This window comes from Sapajus apella, unplaced genomic scaffold, assembly GCF_009761245.1.
Source record: "Sapajus apella isolate SASKATOON/1434 unplaced genomic scaffold, GSC_monkey_1.0 scaffold45, whole genome shotgun sequence".
Lineage (NCBI taxonomy): Eukaryota > Metazoa > Chordata > Mammalia > Primates > Cebidae > Sapajus > Sapajus apella.
This window is the reverse complement of record NW_022436985.1, coordinates 8152299-8174749: the sequence shown is the minus strand read 5'-3', so window position 1 is coordinate 8174749 and position 22451 is coordinate 8152299. Positions and strand designations below refer to the sequence as shown.

Below are 22451 nucleotides of genomic sequence, written 5' to 3'. Positions count from 1 at the left end.
CTGGGTGTCCTGCAATTCATATCGGACACTATGTACCTGGAGTAAGCACTGACCCACAGGTGAAGGGCTCGGTTTTACAAGATTTTTCCCTCCCCACTTAAGATGACAATCACAGATGATGAGTCCTCATGTTATCCACAGCTTCTGTTTGAATTGGCTACAAATCCAAGATCTCTGTGGCCCTCTCCTCAGGTTTGATAATTTGCTAGTGTGACTCACAGACTTCAGGAAAACAGTTTGCTTACTAGATTACCAGTTTGTTGTAAAAGGATACCACTCAGGAACAGCCAGCTGGAAGAGATGCACAGGGAAGGTAGGGGGAAGGCGTGGGGGGCTTCCATGCCCTCTCTGAACACACCACCCTTCCTAGCACCTCTGCGTGTGTTCACCTATTTCAAAGCACTCTGAATCCTATCTTTTAGGGATTTGTATGGAGTCTTCATCCTGGAAGCATGATTGCGTACTGATCTCCAGCTCCTCTTCTCTCCTGTTCCCAGAGGGGCTAAAAGTTTCAAGCTTCTAATCATGGTTTGATCTTTCTGGTGACCAGCCCCCATCCAGGAACCTAGCAAGAGTCACCTCATTAGAAGAAGAGATGCTATTCTCACCCAGGGACTGAGGAGCTCTGTGTCAGAGCAGGGTCAAAGACCAAATATTAGAAAAGATGACCCTAGCACCCCTACCACTCAGGAAATTATAAGGGTTTTAGGAGCTCTTTGTAAGAACTGGAGGCAGAAACCAAATATATATTTTCATATATGTATATATTTATTGTGTCACAAATAGCTACATACTGGATGAGTCAGAAAGATGAGGAAACATATTTGCATCTCACACTAGTGGAGAGATTCTGAAAAAGACCCAACTTGGAATGCCAAACCACATGTTAGATTGTTCTGCTCCCAACTGTGTGCCAAAGCGCACTCTGAACTGTTTTGGTAAAGCCCACTGTGGAGTCATTTGAGGCTAATAACTCAGACTTGAGAAAATGTTTGTCTGCAAAATAAACCTAGGACTGGATTGATCCTCAGGCCACTTGGCAGGCGAATGTCTCCGGAGTGAATATGAGACAAGCTTCCTGAAAAGGCTTATATGACTTACAGAACTTTCTGTTCAAGTGCTTGGTCCCAAACAAACTATTAAGATATGTAAAATAATTCACTGCTCATAAGTAACTGCCTGATAAATGTTAAGGGAAGAAACACTTTAAAGGAGAATTTGTATCCATATAAGTCCTTAAATTCATGGTCACAACTTTACTAATTTCAAATTAGGTCACTGCTATCAGTCTAGTTCTGTCCTCTATTTCTTATTTTAATTCCAATACTTTTTATTTTTTTAAATATGCTGCTTTAGGTAGATTTAAAATATATCCTAACCACCATTTTTCTAGCCTTCCTGAAATATACAATTCAATAACAAATCCTTTCTTTGCTTAAATATAACTTAATAAAACAAGAAACTTACCATTTCTCTCTAGTGTAAGATGACACATGCAGCTTAGCACTCCATAGTAGTCTCTTTTCAGTTAGGTAAAAAAGGAAGTTTCTATGGTAACCATCCTTATAGTCACTCATTCCTTCTTCCTTTCTCGCCAATGCCCAATATATATCACATTACTCATGAATACATATAAATTGCCAGCATGTCTAGAATATTCTGTCTTGAAACTATACTTTCTACTAGTGACTTTTTAAAATGGCCATGCCTGTTGTCTCTGGAATAATTAAAAAGAGAAACTAAATAATTTTAAAATTAATTTATATAGAGTTTTTTACAATCAAGTTTATTTTCAGCACCCCTGGGGAGTTAATAGATCCTCCCTGAAAGGGAAAAAAACCTTTCCCAAGGAAAAATCCTAGAATTCACATATTTGGCAACATTTAAAGGAGCTGATGAGATTTTTATCAATCTAGAGAGCTGATCTTCTTTAAGGTGACTCTGGTAATTCCCAAAGACGTTTAAAGGCATTTCCTGTAAAAAAAAAGAGAGAGAAAAAGAGAGACAGAATTTCTGATGATTAAAAAAACAAAAAGTGGGGAATTCCGAGTTAAACAAAGTTAACTACATTCTCTCAGAGCCTTGAATGTGCTAATATGTGCTACTGTGTCTTATGGATCTTTCAGGAGGATGTAGTCAAAATCACCTTTTGCACTGCTTAGTTTCCTGAAATCCGCCTTTTTTTTTTTTTTTTTTTTTTTTTTAAAATCACAGCCACTTAAGGCACCAGTGCACACCAAAAACCTTTCCAGGGGTTTTGCTTCAGGAAATTCCCAGTGAAGAGTTAATGTTCCATTTTCTCTACCTCCTCTAAAATTCCTCCTTCTTCAAATGGCTATTAAGAACTTTATATTTAAGTCCATTGTGTCAGTTCTCAATTCATGTTGCTTATAAGCATGATTTTTATTACTAAAGTGAGATGGGATAAAAATAAAATATTTTTATAATGCGATAACATTCTACTTCTCATGATTTATATACAAACACGTTAATAAAACACATCACAAAATGGTAAAATTTCATAGTATTTATAGGTGCATAGTTTCATGCTCACATATTTTTAAGTATTATATATATTAACAAATTTCACACTACATCATTATTCTTAGACAGAATCATTAAAAGACATCTAAAAATCTTATAATATATGACAGCAAATCACTAACAACTTCTGAACAACAGCAACAAAAAAATAGTGAGGATTTAGGAATAAGTGGTAGTCACTTAGGTGTTTTTAATTTGTTTGAACATCATAGATTGAAGCCACAAAATCCACAGCACACAAAGACCCTGCTACCATGTATTCACTTCAGTGAGAGGGAAGCACCGAAATGCTGAGTGCAGGCAGGTACAGATACTTCAATCACTGCTGATGGAAGACTTCAAAATACACTGTAAAAACTTTGAGAAATGTCATGACTGGGCACGTTGGAACTGAGCACTTGTACAGGATGGAACATCTGTCAGCAGATCTCAAGACACTGGGAGCAAAGATATTTCTTAGGCTTCGGGTTCATAGTCTTGATACCCTTCCTAGTATTAGAAAAATAAAAAAGACAGCATGCACTGTTACTATAAGTTTCAATCAGGCATCAGCACTGACAGCAAATGTGATAGGCCATGGCTCACCACTTACAGTAAAATTTACACTCAACGTTTTTGCAAATATTCTGCAACAAACACTATTTTATTTTTAATAGCTTTATCTTTCCTGTTGCATATAGAAGTGAATTATGGTAGTAGTCAGAGTTAAAATATCTAGGTTTGAATCCAGATGTGCCATTTAATGATCATATACCTAGTTTGGTAGGACAAATAAGTTGGACTATCTGGTTCTCAGTTTCTTCAACTGTAAAATGTGAGAATAAAATCAAGCAGTCTGTAAAGCCTTTTCCAGGGCTAAGATCCTCTCATTCTTAGAAGGAAATTAAGACATTTGAAGGCAAGGTATGTTTTCCTCACTTTCACTCTCCCAGTTGAAAATTTCATCTTCATCTATGGCTTCAATTATTACTTGTATTTCAAACCTGAAGCTCTCCATACAATGTCTGGTTAACATACACAATACAAATATTAATGAATTTCATTAAAGGGGTCAGATTATTCCTCCTAAAGAGCAACTTTAAAAATATCAGGATTCTGCTTAAAAACAAACAAATAAGTATACCTTCAATAACTCAAGCTGATTTCTGAATAGAATACAAACTTAAATGACAAGATTGTCCTAATACTCTACAATTTGTCTTTGACCCATAGCTGCAACTTCAATCTATCACCATTCTCTTTGTTCTTAAGCTTGAATCATAATTATTCACTCTTTTCAGACATATTCATTTGCATTCTCAGACATATACGCCTTTGCTTCTGATATTCCCTTGTGCCAGAACGTCCTCTGTTCATTTTGACCTATCACTCTTACCCTTTCCCACCCAGATCAGCGTTACCTCCTCAACAAAACTCCTGACTGATTGAAACAGATCCTTTAAAATTTTACATTTTCTAGTATATCTTGTATATTTTTGCTCCTGTGATGCCTGGTGCATAGGAGATAATCAATAATGTTTCTTAAAGGAATCATAGTGAAGAAATGAATGAACGAATTTCCACTTTTTTCATCAAACCTACCAGACTGTAAACTCCTTATGGTAATGTCAATTACTCTATATTGGAAATTCTTATTAGGCAAACAAACAATTTAATCTCAATTTCTATAAATGGGATTATTATTAATATGCCTTTTTTTTGAGACAGAGTCATGCTCTATTGCCCAGGCTGGAGTGCACTGGCGCCATCTCAGTTCACTGCAACCTCTGCCTCCTGGGTTCAAGCAACTCTCATGCCTCAGCCTAACAAGTAGCTGGAACTACAGGAGTGCACCAACATGCCTGGCTAATTTTTGTATTTTTAGTAGAGATGGGGTTTCACCACATTGGCCAGACTGGTCTCGAACTCCTGGCCTCAAGTAACCTGCACACTTTGGCTCACAAAGTGCTGAGATAACAAGTATGAGCCGCTGCACCTAGCCTCGTTATGCCTTTAATAATGCCATGAAGAATAATACATAACTTAACTATAACATACTTGAACTCAATTTTTAATGGACCATTATGTAGTTTCTTGTTTCGTAATCTCTTCATTTGGTTTTGATTATTAGGGTAATATTGATTGCATAGAATAAGTTGGGAAATGTCTCCTTCTCTTCTATGTTTTGTAAGAGATACTAAGTAGTGTCAATTAATTAGTATTAATTCTTCTATAAATGTTTGGTAGAATTTACCAGTGGTGCCATCTCAGCCTGGAAGTTTCTTTGCAGGTAGGTTTTTTTTTTTTTTTTTTTTAATTACTAATTTAATCTCTTCACTGTGTTACAGATCTATTCAGATTTACTATTTCTTCTTGGGTCAGTTTGATCCATCTAACAGTATTTTCTAATTTCCCTTTTGATACATTTTCTATTAAAGGTACTTTTATTTTCAACCAAAATAAAATTTGAAATCAAATTAAGTTGTTAAAAATGTTACACTGGAATATATCAATTGCTGCAAATCATACATTTAGCTTTTTATTCTATAATTTCTGTGGGTAACTTTTATTTTATTATGCAATCATCCCACTGGAAATGTATGGTAAAAAATAATTACCTTCCTTTGGTGTTCCATTGATTTCCCTAACATTCCATTTAGAAATTTCTTTTAGAATACAAAGTTTCTAAAAATATAATCCTCTAATGCAGGGGTTAGCAAAATTTTCCTGTAAAGGGCTAAGTAGTAAACATTTTAAGCTATGTGGACTATATATGATTTCTGTCATCCTCTCCGAGTTCTCTTCCTCATCTTCTTCCTCCTCCTCTTTTTTTTTTTTTAATGTAAATACCGTGCTTAGCTTGCAAGTTGTCCACATAATGAGCACGTAGAGAGCAAATGATTCTCCTAAGCACTCATGTAAGCGAAATGTGATAGTGACAGAGTTTAGGTACTGTCTGTTAGATTCAGCTTGGACTCCTACCTCAGAAGGCATTTCATAAGCCTCATTGTCAGGATCCACAGGCATATCTTCCAGAATTCCTTCCTGTGGGGCTCCTTCTTCACTCTAATATTTAAAGTGAGAAGCACAAAAAGAACATGATTAAGTAGTATTTTTCACTTTTAAAAATCAGAACCATGGTTTGGAAAAATCTTATGTAGAGGGATGTTGGTCACGGATGTTGCAAATGGAATACCTTAATATTACTTACTGGCATTCTAAGCTTTGTAATACCTTTGGGAAAACACTGTGGCAACATGGGCTACCAACACTCAAAGCATATAAAATTTTTGCTCAAGTAATTCACTATTTAGGAAATAATCTACAGCTATAGTCCAAAGATATTTTTCACAAGATCAATGACGGCAGGAAACAAAATTTTTAAAATTGTTAACTAAATGTTCAATGAATAATGAAGAATTTAAAAATTATTGCTGGGTATGGTGGTTCACGCCTGTGATCCCAGCACTTTGGGTGGCTGAGGCAGGTGGATCATCTGAGTCCAGGAGTTCAAGACCAGCCTGCGCAACACAATGAAACCTCATCTCTACTGACAATACAAATAAATAGCTGGGTATGGTGGCACATGCCTATCTATAGTCCCAGTGGGAGGCTGAGGCAGGAAGATCACTTGAGCCTAGGAAGTCAAGGCTACAGTGAGCTATGTTCATGCTACTGCATTCCAGCCTGGGTGACAGAGAGAGAGAGACCTTGTCTCGAAAAAAAAAAAAAATGTTCAGCTACTCAGTAGATTATGATAAAGACACGTATTACTATTACCCAAGAATTATGTAATAATAACCTATTTATGGTATAATATTTAGCAGGCTATAAAGTGTTGTCTATATTGTAGATACAACCTATGCAGAATTCAGATGCAAAGGTAAAACATTTGGAAGAAAACAATAAAATATGAAAGTTATTTTGTTGGATGGTTATATATGTTACTTTGACTTTTTTCTAAATGTTTGACTTTTATGATCATTTATAATGTAAAAGCATAATATTTAACACATTTTTAAAAATTTATTTATTATACTTTAAGTTCTCGGGTACATGTGCAGAAAGTGCAGGTTTGTTATATAGGTACACATGAGCCATGATGATTTGCTGCATACTTCACCCTGTCATCTACATTAGGTATTTCTCCTAATGCTATCCCTCCCCAATACTTCTGCCTCCTTCTATCCCTGCCCTATTCCTCCACCCTCTGGTAGGCCCTGGTGTGTGATGTTCCCCTCCCTGTGTCTGTGTGTTCTCATTGTTCAACACCCACTTATGAGTGAGAACATGAGGTTAATACATTATTTTTAAATGACAATGAAGAAACAAATTCTTTTCTGAAATTTGAAGACCGAGACTATATATATTGGAGGAAAAGAATCAAATACATGGTCAGAAAATTTTCCTATTTATTTATTTAGAGACAAAGTTTCATGCTTGTTGTCCAAGCTGCAGTGCAATGGCGTGATCTCGGGTCCCTGTCACTGCAACCTTTGCCTTCCAGGTTCCGGCAATTCTCCTGCTTCAGCGTCCCGAGTAGCTGAGATTATAGGCACATGCCAGCATGCCCGGCTAATTTTTTGTATTTTTAGTAGAAACAGAGTTTCACCATGTTAGCAAGGCTGGTCTCGAACTTCTGACCTCAGGTGATTCACTCACCTTGGCCTCCCAAAGTGCTGGAATTACAGGTGTGAGCCACTGCACCCAGCTACAAAATTTTTCTAGTACCTCTTCCTAGGCAAAGAATACTACAAAACTCAGGCTAAAATGGTTATGGCTTTGTTGGTATCATCACTAAATATCTTTTGTTGCTTTGCATTTATTTCAGCGAAGTAATTATAAGAAGATAAAGTTAACTGAAAATTCAAGTCGCAGAGAGGCAATTTGAGCCTAATTGGACTTAAAGGAAGAGATCAAATAATTCCTCAGCCAATGCAGCTTATTTTTAACAACGTCTAATGTAAAAAAGCCTCCCCATGTCTTCGCATGGAAGTGACTGACAGGGACACAAAAGGATAAGGAAATGGCTGACAGTAAGAAAAGGTCAAACTAAAGATCATGCTTATGGTAGCCGGGCAGAGAAGCTTACCAATCATTCTGCCCTTGCCAATGCCCTCTTTATAAACTAAAAAAATCCAAACAATATATAAGTTAAATAAAATTTAAACCATCCCAAACTGCCTCATTTTAAAATATGGGTACAGATATTGTTTTCATAGTGTTTCACTTCTTGGTACAGTCAAGGATAGGGGCTCTGCTGCCAGGCGGCTATGCACAAGGCCTTTCAAGTCACAGGACTTGAGCTCAAGTCCTAGCTTCTCTAGATGTCAGAGCGTATGTGATGCTGAGGAATTCCCTGTGCTTTTTCTGAGTGTCAATTAGCCTTAGTGATCAAATGGGGGAGCAAAACCTTCTTTAGAACTGGGAAAAGGAAACGACATCATTAACTTTCTGATTAATATTTAGATTACTGTTAGGATAGCCAAGTATGAAGGAAATAAGGCAAATTTTCTTTTTCCATGAATTCTGAAACTGACCGAGATTTGATTTTCTAATATAATTTGTCAGAAAATTTTTATATGGACCAGACAAGTAAATAAGATGGACCTAGCCTGTTTGTTGTTTGATGATCAAAAAGGAGTTGTTAAGGCAGAACTAAGACTGGTGGATATTATTGAGTATGTTTATATGTTATTTGGCTGAACTTTGAAGGATGTACGCAGATGTGCAGGTTAGGTGTGTGTGTGTGTCTACATGGTTCCAGCATGGGTGAGTGGGTGTGTGCAAGACAGCCCTGAATGATGGAACAGCATTCTTTCCAGGGTGGGTTCCCATATTGTTCCCTGAGCTGCTAGGATAGGCTCCAGCCACCTGCGGGCTCTACTGGAATAATTAGGTAAGTTGTTTGACTTGTTTTAATCTTCTTAAACGTATATACAGCTCACATTTATTTCTATGTTTAATATCAGAAGTGATTTGGTCTTTATTTAGGAGTTTGATGGTGTTTTTGTGACCAGAAATTTGCCATAGGAACTTAATTCTTGCTTATATCAATTAGCCAATGATAAAGCTGGTCTTGTTATGCTGTTTTGCTCTAACTCTTAGTTTCCTAAGACTTAGAAAACTACTGATGAAGTGAGGATTTACTGTATTATGTGCCCTCTGACAGAAGTACATACACATGACTATCTTAAACCAAGACCGTCCTAGTCTAAGTGGGCTATTATTTATTGACCCAATAACTTCATCAAATCGGAACAAGTTACCCTAGGGATAACAGTGCAATCCTATTCTAGAGTCCATATCAACAATAGGGTTTACAACCTAGATGTTGAATCAGGACATCCTAATGGTGTAACTGCTATTAAGCGTTCATTTGTTCAATTATTAAAGTGTTCCATGAGGTCAGGAGATGGAGACCATCCAGGTCAACATGGTGAAACCCTGTGTCTACTCTAACGCAAAAAATTAGCCAGGTGTGGTGGTGCACACCTGTAGTCCCAGCTACTCCGGTGGCCGATGCAGGGGAATCACTTAAACCCAGGAGGCAGAGATTGCAGTGAGCCAAGATTACACCACTGTACTCCAGCCTGGCAACAGAGCAAGACTCCGTCTCAAAAAAAAGGTCCTGTGTGATCTGAATTTGAATTTGATTCACATTTAGCTATTACTGACAACTTACAGCAAATAAAAGGGGCTGAAAAACATGTTCACTCCTCACATCACTGGCTACAACCAGCAAATTTTGCACTGTGAAAAACTACACAAGACAAATAATATGTATAATTTCAACAAGTAAATTGCAAGGTAAAAGAAGTTAGTGGGAACCTGTGGATTGAAGTAGAAGTGAGAGAGCATTAGCCGATTGCAATCTAAGAACTTTATTTCATTCTTAGTGGGGTCCCAGTATAAGCCAATGGAAAACACATATGAGGTAATTGGAGAAATTTGAACACTGGATATTTAAGAATTATTGTTTATTTGCTTAGGTGTGATAATATGTTGCAGTTTTATTTTAAAAAGAGTTCTTAATTTTTGCAAATTAATCAAATGTTTACAGATCAAATAAGATGTCTACGTATTTGCTTTAAAACTATCTAGGTTTGGGTGGGAGGAAATGGGTGGGGTATGGAAGAAAGAAGAGTTTAATCTTTCATCAGTTTTAAAATGTATATATAGTAGTCTCCTTTTATCCGTGTTTTTTTTTTTTTTTTTTTTTTTAAATAGAGATGGGGTTTCTTCATGTTGGCCAGGCTGGTCTCAAACTCCTGACCTCAAGGTGATCCACCCGCCTCGGCCTCCCAAAGTGCTGGGATTACAGGCATCAGCCACTGCACCCGACCTTATCCATGGTTTTGTTTTTTTCCCATGGTTTCAGTTACCCGCCATCAACTGCAGCTCCAAAATACTAAGATATCTTGAGAGAGCAAGCGAGCGAGAGAGAAAGAGAGAGAGAGGGAGAAAGGGAAAGAGAGAGCTAGACCATACCATACGCACATAACTTTTATTACAGTGTATTATTATAATTGTTCTATTTTGTTATTAGTTGTTGTTAATCTCTTACTGTGCCTAGTTTATAAATTAAACTTTTTCATAGGTACATAAGCATTTGAAAAAACATAGTGTATGTAGGGTTTGCTACTATCTGCAATTTCAGGTGTTCTACTGGGGGTTTTAGAATGTATCCCCTGCAGATAAAGGAAGACTACTATAGGCACATTTTAATAGTTATTTTTCTATAATATGCTTTCCAGAACATAATTATGTGATCTAAATTTGTTGACTCCATAATACTCATTGATTTTAAGCATACTAAAATATTTGGCAGCTATTCCAAGAGAGAATATAACAACAAACGCTTAATATGATTATCAGACACAATTTTATTACTATATCTGTATATTTATTGTTTTGTAATTCTATCTCTAAAAACATTAAATGTTCTCTATAAGGAAATATCTTATTAAATTTCAACTCCAGTTTACAACTGTGCCTAATTATAGTTTAACTGTAACAAAAAAGAACTTTAAAATATTCATTTTATGAGTATTAATGGCTCATTTTCAGAACGTAATCATGCTTGAAGGTATGAAATCTACCTGCCATTTATTTTTACCACAAACAAGAATAAGATATCTACCAATACGACAAATGTTGAACACTTTTGAAACAATCCATTTTTTTTTCAAATTTTCATTATGATATTATATTAACCCAGAATATGTTAGGGCAATAAAATAAATGAGAAAAATGTTTGGACTTTGGTATATGCCTGTATGATTAATAAGAGAACCTACAGAGCAGGATATAGAGACATAGCAAGAAAATACCTTTTATTCTTTCTCTGCTAGGCACTATCCCTGGAATATCTGTGGTCTTTTTTTTCAAGTGGGCTGTTTTACAAACAGTGAAATAGACTCAGTTCAGTATCTTATCCCTGTATTTGACACATGGAAAGAAAAATGGCTATCAAAAAATTACAATGGAATGGCCCTCCATTGCTAATAAGGAAAGCCTTAAAAGCTACATTTTACTAGGAAACAGAAATGGCTGAGACTGACCTCTTTCACCCTAAAAATCCTATTCAAGTTCTTTTTAAATAAACCTGTAGGGTTGAATAGCTGATATAACCGATTACCAGCTGCTGCTTGTCCCAGCTGAAGCGCTCTATAAAACAGATCATGAGACGAGGCTTCACTGCTAATAGTTTATTGGGAAGTACAATTCTAGGAAAGTGAAAATGAAGGAAAAGGGAAATTATACAAGGAAAAGTAGGAAAAAATTTCAGCTACTATCTTTAGGAATACAACTACAGAATTTACATAATTTTTAAAATTTCATGTTTTGAACCATATTGTATTTAGATATCTAGTAATACTTTCTGTAAGGAAATTATCTGTGTTTAATTCGATGGCTTATAACTTTCATTTTATTATATGTTTAAAATGACGCATAATAAAGGTAAAAATTGCTTTCTAAACCACACTCTTCTAGAATCATCTGGGGCTCTTGTTAAAAATGCAAGTTTGTAGGGCCTTGCAAATGTCTTGTTAAGTATTTTTCTTGGAAACCACTGCTGGACACCACCAATTATTTGTAAACTCTGTGGTATAATTTAATATAGAGCATACCAATGTACTTGCTCTCAGTATGAATAAATTTTTTTTAGAAAAGATATGTTCATTTTGAAGTCCATCAAAGGTTGGCAAATGGTGAGGGTTATCTAAAGACACTGGGAAGCAATTCATAGCAATCATTATAATGGCAAGGTTTCATCAATTATCTGGTATCTATGTTTTGTCAAAGTCAGAAATATAAAGATAAATTTCTAAATTTAACTTTTTATGTGGGATGAAAAATTGAAATTTGAGGCTGGTTGGTCCTTGGCATATTGTATCCAAAGAACAAAGAGGAGGTTGGAGGTGTTCTAAAAGAGAGAAATAATACACATTGCTCTTTGAGAAAGTTCATTGGCTTTAGAAAGGTTCTGGGGAACTGATAAGCTTCAATTGGTGAGTGAAAGTGATGGGCAAAATTAGTCCTGGAGGTGCAGCAAGTTATTTCAGCAGCTACAGATAAGACTGGTTCCAGGTTACAACAGGCAGTTTCAGCATCTGGATTTGTAGAAAATTACACTTTTGGAGCAATGTGATATTTTTTGAATGCTTTTTCTCCCTGGCTTCTTGACTGTTTTAGTTGGGTGTAACAAGAATGACCCAATTTGTACGATCAACTTTCATGGCCTTAAACATTCAAAGCAGTAGAAGCACACTTTTCTTTTCCCCACTGCTTTTACACTGGAAGATATTTTGGGTAGAACCACTGTTTTGCTGCATTGTTAAACGATGTCACGTAGCCTCAAATAATGGAAATAATGCCTTCACTCAACAGCTCTCACCATGAGGATGAAGGAGAGAGATAATAACCAAAAAGATAAAAGAAGAAACTAAACAAGAACTTTGACTTAAGAGGAAAAAAGGTTCAACTTAAGCACACGCCAGTGTTCCAAAATGAAATCAAGCCTAGAGCTCCTATTTAAATAAAAATAGCATAGATGTTTCAAAAAGGTGAATATCCCATACACAGCGTATGTAGATAGTATATTTCACTAAGATAATTATCATGTATTTCATTGATGTACTCAAAAATGAAGGAGGCAGACATGAAAATCTTGTTAAAAAGCAAGATAAATATATATTCCACATGTTCTATTTTCTATTGTCAATTCCTAGTCTGCTCATAATGCCATTTTGGGGTGGGGAGCAAAGGGCGTCTGATTCAAAATCAAATTAATCTTAATTTTCAAAAAAGCTAAGGAATTTTATTTTTAAAACATGGAATTAAACTTTTGATATTCTGGTTTCTCTTGAGGTCATATAAATCCTCTGCCTTTTTAAGAGATCTATGTGGAGAAGAACAACTCTGAGTCTTATACGAATTTTTGAAGCCTTGTTTTGGAAAGGCTACATATTTTGTTAAAAAATGTAAAATCTCAAAAAACTGTTATTTAATCATCAAAACTAAAACAACATGCATATTTCGGAAATAACACTATATTTTAAGTCTTACTATTATATGTAGGAAAGAACAATATAAAAATAATGTTCAATATAAAATAATATTGTTTTATATTGAACATATAAAGAACAATATAAAAATATAAAATCTTTATAAAGAACAATATAAAAATAACAATGTAATAAATAATCCTATTTATTATTTACATACTCTAAGGAGTGTTTAATTGCATCTGGTAAGTATATTCTGTCACATGAGAAGCCATGAAAATTGGCATGTTCTGCCCAAAGGGTAAAAAAGCATGATAAAAGTAGACTGAATGAACCCCACCTCCATTTCCAATTATATGTGGTTAAGTTAAAATTCAAATTTTAATTTTTAGGAAAGTACAGTTATGGCTTAGATCTAAGATAGAATTAAAGTGACCAAGGGACTTGGTTCACTTAATATTTTATATCTTTAGAAATGCATCAAAGTGGCAGGCCCAGCATTAACAGCTGTTTGCCACTAGGGGCCTGTGGTTGAAGTCCATTGAACCAGTCTGTTCCTTCTGAGGCAATATGCAGACAAAAGGCAAGGGGAGTTGCAACACAATTTATAATATTTAATATATTATAATACATGATAAATTAATATGAGTATAAATTATAGCATTACATCTAGTGAGATAGAACAGGTAAGTGAAAGGGCAAGGTGTAAGTCTTGTAGAGTGATAGGTCTAGTACAGTCCTACTGCCAAATCTATAATTATAGTATTTTGAATATTTTGCAGTATTTCAATGTAGCAGTATTTTAGGTTTGGTTGGCCTGACTTTATAACAAGATAAAAAATTCCAGGTTTTAACAATGTAGTGACCTACTGTGTTTTAGATGTCAGAATCTATAATTTTCTATCAACATTTTCTACTCACCTGTACAAGACATGCTTTAGGATGTGGGAACACACACACACACACACACACACAGACACACACTCACACACACAGAGACACACACACACACACACATACAAAGTGGAGTACACCACAGATGGTGCCACTTCCTCAGATTTTGAATGTTTGAATTAAAAAGTGCAAGTATAATTTTTGTCATAAATTATAGATGTTATGCTAAGCCAAACCTAGCAAGAAGGCTGAGTGAAGATGTGGCTGCTGGGTCATATGCTAGGTTTTCTTTCGGTAAATGAACTTACTCTCCCTCAGTTATGTTATACACCTAGTCAGATCGGGTCTCAGCAAATTTACAAATCACTATGTCATCAGTCATCTGGATCACTTGGGAATAACCACATTGGTGAACGCTGTAAGTCATATCATAAATACATTATACATAGTCCATACCTACAGTTTGAGAATGCAAATCTATTTTAATTAAATGATACATTTAGAGAACCCAGTCTTACACATAAATAACATATATTTGGAAGCTGTTCATGCTCTAATTTGTTTATCTTCTTTTTAGAGGCAGGGTCTTGCCCTACTGCCAGGGTTGCAGTGCATGACACAATCATAGCTCACTGTAGTCTCCAACTCCTGGGCCCAAGTGATCCTCCAGCCTCAGCCTTCCAACTACCTGGGACTATAAGCTTGCACCGCCACGCTCAAGTATTTTAAATATTTTTTGTAGAGATGACGTTTCAGTATGTTGCCTAGGCTGGTCTCGAACTCCTGGACTCAAGTGATTCTCCTGCATCAGCCTCCAAAAGTTCTGGAATTACAGGCATGAGCCACTGCACCTGGCCTGTGCTCTACTTTGGATAATCTGTTACCATCTTACTCATTTTCTTGCCTTTTGCCCTTCTAGCTATTTCTTTAGTCTTGGCAATCACCTTAGAGGAGAGAAAAAGGGAACAGATGAAATAAAAACTATTTATTTCACTGTTTTTAAAGGTTTGGCAGTGGAGGAGAGAGTAAAGCTAATATGTTAAATATATTTGGGGTTGTTTCTGGATGCTATTTATTAGTTTTATTGCTGAGTTCATGTTTAAATACATTCAACCATAAATTAAAAAATAATAGGTTGAAAAAAATAGGTGGATAAATCAGGAATTAGTACAAAATCATTTTTAAGAAGAAATTTACATTATCTAGCAAAGAGGGTATGCTGCCTTAAATCCTCATTTTCTCTGGCAAGCCTAGCAAGCAGTGAAGTGCCTGCTGTATTTATGATAGTGCCATGTAATTAGATGACTCACCTAATAAGACTTCACAGCACAGCAACAATTGCCAGGTTTTTTTCCCTTACTTGGATATAGACTTGGTTGAAAATACTAATACACAAAGAAAATCTGGGAATAAACTATTTTCACTTTTCATGTCTAAGGGCTGATCCTCCTCTTCTATAAATAAAATTTATTATGTGTGTTAAAGTGTATTCAAATGTGTTCACTATTTTAAGCTTCCATGGATTATATTCTTGAAGGTCAGCCCCTGGGGTAGTGATTGAATAAGACATCAGCAATGTGAAGATGGGTCAAGCTGAGAAAGAGTTGCTCTTGTGTTGGGATCAGAATCAATGAGTCATTTCATGTTTGCAAATACAATGATACTTGGAGGTAGGTCTTCAAACTAGCAACTGGGTGAGAAATCAGTGGGGAGGGTAGGCTTTGACAAGGTAAGAGATAAAGAGTCTGCCTTTATATTTTAGAGAAACCCAGGGAATGCTGTAAGACTCATAGGAAAGAAGAAATATGCTGTCAAGATGTTAGTCAAAAAAAGTCCAGGAGTTGGCTTTCAAAAATAGATGAGAAACTGGACTTAATATCTGACTGGGAAAAAGTACTTTAGGCAAAACAAACTACTCATCTACAAAAGGATGGGCTCTAAAACAGAGAGTGAAGTCAATAGCTTCAAGATCAGTGGATTTGAAACCCAGAAGAATCTTCTCTAAGAGATAGAAGACTAAGAAAGGCTTTAAGATAGCTAGAGCAGGAATAGAGTAGTCAAGTGCATGTGATACCCCAAGGTACCAGAAGTTTCCATACTAATAGAAACAGATACCAAGTGAAATTTGAGGGACCCTCAAGATCTGGATGGAAAACTCTTCAAGTAGATCTCAATCTTGAGGTTGGAATATCTTTGCTTAGCTATCCCAGCCAGAGGACCATAGTAGTTGATTTCAAAAGGAGTTGCAATTACTCTACCTTGCAAATTCTCTCTTAGATAAGTTTTGTCACAGTTTGTTGTTGCTACCTTCTTTTGGTTACCTAGACAACATTTTCTCTGAAAATCTCTATCCATGCTTCAACAGACTGGAGATAAATAGGAACCATCTTACAAGATTATCAAGAAACATAATGGGCTAGGTGTATCCTTAAAAGGTCATTCAAATAAAATATTAAATTTCTTACTTTTCTATGTTATTTGGACATGGAATAACAATAATAATTAATGTTTATTTGGTGCTTGCTTTGGTACCATTTCAAGAGTGTTATACATTATTTGATCTTAAAAGACAACTCTATGAGGAAGTTACTACTGTCTCCATTTTGTCAGCGAATGAACAGAGATAGGAAGTCTGGCTCCAAAGCCCACACTCTTAACCATTATGTAATATTATCTGTCAAGCATCTTGAAAAAAATATCTGTGTAATTACTAAAACATTACACTGCATGCTCATTAAGGTAAAATTAAGTTTAAAAAAATAATTCTTTCCAAATGCAATGTTAAATATTCTATGATAAAATATCAGAACTATCTCTAGTACCACTATTGTTATCAGAAGAAAATAGGAGATTAAAGGAAATGTTTACACACACACACACACACACACACACACACACAGACACACACGCATATACATATGATTTTTTGCAAGGGCAAAAGATTTTTTTTTTTGCCACGTAATTATTAAATCTACAAACACCAAGTTTATAAATTTTTTGTTACAGGAAAAAAATAGTTTGTTATAAATTCAGTGCATAGCATTTTCTGGTTTAAACCTTTCCATTATTGTTCTAACAGAATAAAGACTCTAAGGTTGTCAGAAATCAATTGTTCATTTTGTTTCTCAACCAAATTTGGCACAGACACTATAGGTTTTTGTTTTTGTTTTGTGTGTTTTTTAGAATGGTTTGAAATGTCATCAATTAAGTTTCTTCAAACCTTCTGACCAATCAAGAAAGCTTTTGCCTGGGCACAGGCCTTGTCTTTCTTAGCGTTAAGGTAGAGATACTTGCCTCTCCCAACAATTTCATTCTGATTATCACAAGAAAACATGAGGATTCATTAAGTCCATGGGGCAGATGTTTATTTATTTATAATCCCTCCTTATTCCATTGAGAATTTGAAGAGGAATAAAAGATTATTTCCTCATTATATCAAATGAATATTCTTTATTTTGTCTAATGTTCTGTTATCTTTTTCTTTAATTAGGCGCTAAATGTTTTTGGTATTCTTTTAATTACTTTTAAAGCATCCATTACTTCTGTATTACATTGTTGAACTCCCTATAAATCAATACATAGTTCTGTATTTAATTTTTTCAATGATTTCCCCTTCTTCAATTTGGTTCATTTATATCTACCTTTGCTGTTTATTGAGTAGGAACTCTGATTTTTGTAGCAGAGGGAGAACAAACAAACAACACACAGAATATTCTGTATTTAATGCTGCTGTTGTCTCTGTGGTTGCAATGTGTAGGTGGGGTGCATGCAAGTGGGCTTGGGGCATGTGTGTGTGTGTGTGTGTTGGAAAAATATACATTGAGGATGATTCCTAATTCTATCACTTTGTTGAGGAACTGAAATTGTGGCTACACAATCACTCTAAATGTTTTGAATCATGGTCCCCTCTCTTCAACAATTGTATATAGTACACTATTTGTTGGAAGCTCAGGAGAAAAGGTGCATTTAATAGCATGAGATTCAGTAGCAGATTGACCTAGTGGTAGATGGTACCTATGAGATCTTGAGCATTGTAAATGTTTCAACTGAAAAAGGTGATAATAAAACCTTTTTCAGAGTGTTGTTGTACTAAATGAGATGATATGCATAAAATAGTCTATAATGACCAGTGCATAGTCATAATATCAAATATTTACTGAGCAGCTACTATGTGCTAGATTATTTTAAGCACTTTTGAAAATATAAGTATTTCGATAAACATATCATATATTGTCTTAAGATTACATGTTCTTATATTTCATCTTATTGCTAATTTCATTTTTAAAAACTTTTTCTTGGAAATAATCAAAACCAAAAAATCTAACTATTAAAAAAATGGAGCCTTTTGCTTTACTTCATTTGCTAGCTACATTCAGGTCTGCAATGTAGCTCAGTGTTTTGCCTTTCTCAAACTGCGCACAGGTCCTCTTCTTTGTTCCCCTTCTCTCTGTTGCCTAGGAATAGAGCCAAAAACCTGAGTAATAGATGATAGATGGGTCTGTTGCATGCTTAGCGCATCCTAGTGACATAGATAAGAAGCAAATGTTACAAAATCATCAGTGCAAACTACAAGTCGTGTTTTAATTGCTTTTGACAAATATTTATAAGCAGAAGCAGTGAGCTGGTATTATATTTCGATGATACTGAAAGTGAGAAATACACACACGACTGAAGAGGAATATACTTTTACTGGTATTTACGTTACTGGTAAGGAAGCATCTCTTATTCTGGCAATAATTATGCAAAACAAAACATACAGCATGTTAAAAGTCATGGCCTTTCCTTTATAGTCTCTTGGCTCAACCTCACAATAGGGTCAGTACTGTACCTGTGAATCTCTAGACTGCTGTATCAGCCTATTATAATCTTAAAATAAGAAATACAACACAGGAAAAAATGTAAGGTACTGAGATTTTAGAAATGGCAAATACCAGTAATATAATATGAGTATTTATGACAACATGTCACAGTAACTGGCAGCATTATGCCTTACTTTAAAAACTGTGTAACACATTTGTTTTTAAAGGGTTGGAAAATTTGGGCTAGAAAATTTATAATTGTTTTGTACTAAAAACTGACTGCATAAGTATTATTTTAGCTACCTTATTATTAATCAATAAACAACCCCAGTTTACAGTAAAAAAATGAAACAAAAAATCTTCTCTACAGTCTAATTTGGAGATGGGAGGTCTATATATTTTGTGTTATTTTATTACCAATATGCAAATTATTGCCAATATCAATCTAAACTGAGTAATGAAAAGAAAGAGTAATTAGCAGTATAAATGGAAACATACTTATGCAGTATATTATATCAAGAATTGTAGATCATATAAGATGCACAAGACATGGTCTCTACTCTTCAAGCAACTTCAAGTCAAGAAAGACAAAGAAGAGATATATAAAAGCTAATAAAATACAAAATTATAAATGTGATATAGGGCATAAGGCCAGTAAAAGTCAACTGTTCAGAATGGAGATAGATTACTACCAGCTAAAGAAACATCATTAAAACTGCATTTGAATGTTTTGGTCACGCTGGGGACTTCCGGGAGAGGGTACATCACATCGTGCACAAAAGCACAGGGGCTGGAATGTGACTTTTTTGTTATTGTTGTGGGGGGTGTGGCAATGGATGAGTGCCCTGAAAGCATGTCAAGGGAGCTTGAACATTCAGGAATCATTTTATGTTTCAACTAGTAAAGTTATATGATGTGAAATTTGTTTAAGGAAGAATACTCTGGCCATGTGCAGGGCAATTTGTAAAGAAGAGAAACATAGATGGAGGATCACATAGGGGACTACAGCAATAACCCAGGGAGGGGTGATGAGTGACTAGAGTTTTGGGAGTGGAAATGGAGTAAAGGGAATGGTTTTGAGAGATGCTGTGGATATTGTTGAATAGAATTTAGCAAGCGTTGTTTAAGACTGTGAAAAGTCTAACAATTTGTCCTACTTGTAAGCATGCCAGTTTTTTGAGTGCTGGGCAAAGACACACAAGTACTGGGTCAGAGACAATTGACTTTAGTACTCACGGTAACAGCATTAGCAAGAGTATCATGATTTTCTTGCACTGAATCCTCAAGCCCCAATTCCCACCGAAAAGTTCAGGTGACACCTATGTGCTTAGTGGATTGCATTAGAAAAGAGAAACCCAGAGCTTAGGAGACGTGGATATTTTATAATGGCCAGTAAAGGTATTCCTTTGCTGCAGATAGAGACACTACCTCTATCCAAGGCTGCAAGCACACCTGCCTTTTGTTTTGGAGGGAGAAATGATTTCTATCGTCCAAGGCTGCTCACTATATGAAAAGATAGTCCCAAAAAAAAGGCAGTCAGTGCCTTGCTGGTAAAATGTGCAGAAATGAGACCCTGCCTGAATGTGGACAGCTGACACAGGGACAAGGAGTAAAAACGATAAGGTTTTGAGCTAGACCGACTAGGAAGATCATCATTAGCAGTAGAGAGAAAAAGAACAAAGCATATTTTAGGGCAGATAAGCCATTTTTTAGATAGGTTGAGTCTGAGATGTCTCCATAAATACATGTTGAAAATGCAAGATTAGAGTTGAGACTTCAAAAATATATATTTTGAGTAGTTACGCTATAGAGGTAATTGAAGAAGTCATCAGAGTTCATAAAATTAAAGTGAGAAAAAGAGGCAAGCGAAGAAAAACAAGATGGCGTTGCATGAAGAACTTTCTTAGGAAGGAAGGCAGCAAAGAGGAAAAATTTGAGGCATAGTCAGAGATGGAAGACGAAAAAGGAAAATAACAATATTTCAGAAATGAAATGAAAAGGTCTTCTACTAAGTAATTGGTACTACTACTTGTCTGTTTCAAGTGCTGGAAAAAATGGAAGGAAATGTGTGCACTTTCAGTACTATGTATTTTATGCTTTAGGGATACATACCTGTTTAACGAAAATATGTTTTTTTCTCCAATTGTGTTGACTAGTCCAGAAAAAGATGAAGGTAGAAGTCAGATTTCAGGAGATACAGGAAAAAGCAAGATCACTGAAGGCTGTGTTGGTAGAAAACATTCTGACAAAGAGTTGTGCCAAGAGAAAGTTGGGGGTGGGACAATTAATTTTGAGGGTAACAGAATTGGGGATTTTAGCAGATATTTGCTTCTGTTCTTTAATTGTTTTGTCTTCCTTTTTAAAGAAATCAAGAGACTGTTAATGTAGTAGGAGCAGAATTTCATGATACAGGGCAGAGAGAGAGTTGGTTGATAGAGAATTGTCTCATAAGAGAGGAAAAAAATGGAGCCAAGAACAGAGGTGATGTTTAATTTGGGAAAGGCGGGACATGTTAACATGAGTCCAGAAAACTAAAATGAGCTTCTGGCATGCAGATTATGAAGATGAAGAAAGGAAAGGAAGGAAAAGGAGGGAATTTATATTTATTTATTGAATAATATCGTGAAACAGTTAATCACCCCTTTTTATTGATGATAAGACATAAATGTCAGAGGTTTTGCCTAAAGTAACAAATATGACAGTCAAGCTGGATTCAAGACTGTATCAGTCTTACGCCAAAGCGTATGGTTTTAACTGCTGTTGTGTGGTGTGATTTTAAGGAAAGTAGAAGAGTTTTATAAGGGACCCTCTGAAAAATAAGATAAAATATCAATTAGAAAGAAATAAGACAACTGCTGAGAAGCAGTGAGTGCAAGCAGAATCTAAGTATCATCACTTTTTAAACTAACCAGCCCAATATCCTGAATTTTCCTTAAAACGCAAATACTTTTTGAGTCTTTCCCATAGACTGAGTTTGTTGTGAACTGTTTCACAGCAGCAATGGCACCCAATCCAATAGATAACAAAGCACTATTGCTGCATACCATTCTACTGCCAGGATTTCTCCTCCAGGGTGGCTTTCCCCTAGTTTGTAAACAAATAATTCAGGTGGCCTTGTCGTGTTACATTAACTAAAAACCATGCCTAAAGCACACATATAATAACATACGTGTGTGCAAACTGGCTTTCTATCAAATTCTTATTAAATTCCTAAATCATACAATTAAATTTTTAAAATAACTGTATTTGGAAACAAGAAAAAAGCCTTTTTGACATTCAACTGATGTATATAAAGGAGTATGTGCATATGAGTTTTCAAATGAGATGAAAATTGAAATTTGATCTTTGAGGTTAAAAACATTACATAAATCAATTTTTATTAAATTTTTCTGAAAATATTGTATTTGTTTTATACCCTCTTGCTATATAAACTTTTATAGTTTGCTTACCCTCTTTTTTTGATTTCTTCTACATTTTCTTAATTTTGATATCTCTGAATTTAAAGTCCAGAGAATGTTTTAATCTTCACTAGTCCTCTCTTTTCCAGTGTTAGTATTTTTTTTTAGTTGTCGCTTCTGTTTTCCATTTTTCAGATATCAAATGATAATTTGGGGTGGAGGTACCCAGGTATCCCATCTCTCTGAAGTGAAGACGTAGCAGCACAAAGATGATTTTATTAGAACGTCCACTAGATCAATAGAGCCAGTGCACAAATTTAATTTCC

At 35.4% G+C, this 22451-nt stretch overlaps 1 protein-coding gene across 17 annotated transcripts in view; it reads right to left on the bottom strand.

Moving 5' to 3' along the window:
* Positions 1-745: 745 nt before the first annotated feature.
* The window catches only part of SNCA (synuclein alpha), a 121133-nt gene continuing 99427 nt past the window's right edge, over positions 746-22451 (bottom strand). For 10 of the 17 annotated variants that reach the window (XM_032239599.1, XM_032239602.1, XM_032239601.1 and 7 more), the window contains exons 5-6: positions 5506-5589; positions 746-1974 (exon numbers count right to left, since the gene is read on the bottom strand). In XM_032239599.1, the coding sequence (XP_032095490.1) occupies positions 1810-1974; positions 5506-5589 (249 nt within the window). In that variant the 3' untranslated portion in view covers positions 746-1809. Of the gene's footprint in view, positions 3034-5505; positions 5590-22451 lie in introns of all 17 variants that reach the window. The other 7 variants (XM_032239610.1, XM_032239612.1, XM_032239607.1 and 4 more) reach the window with 2 other exon arrangements.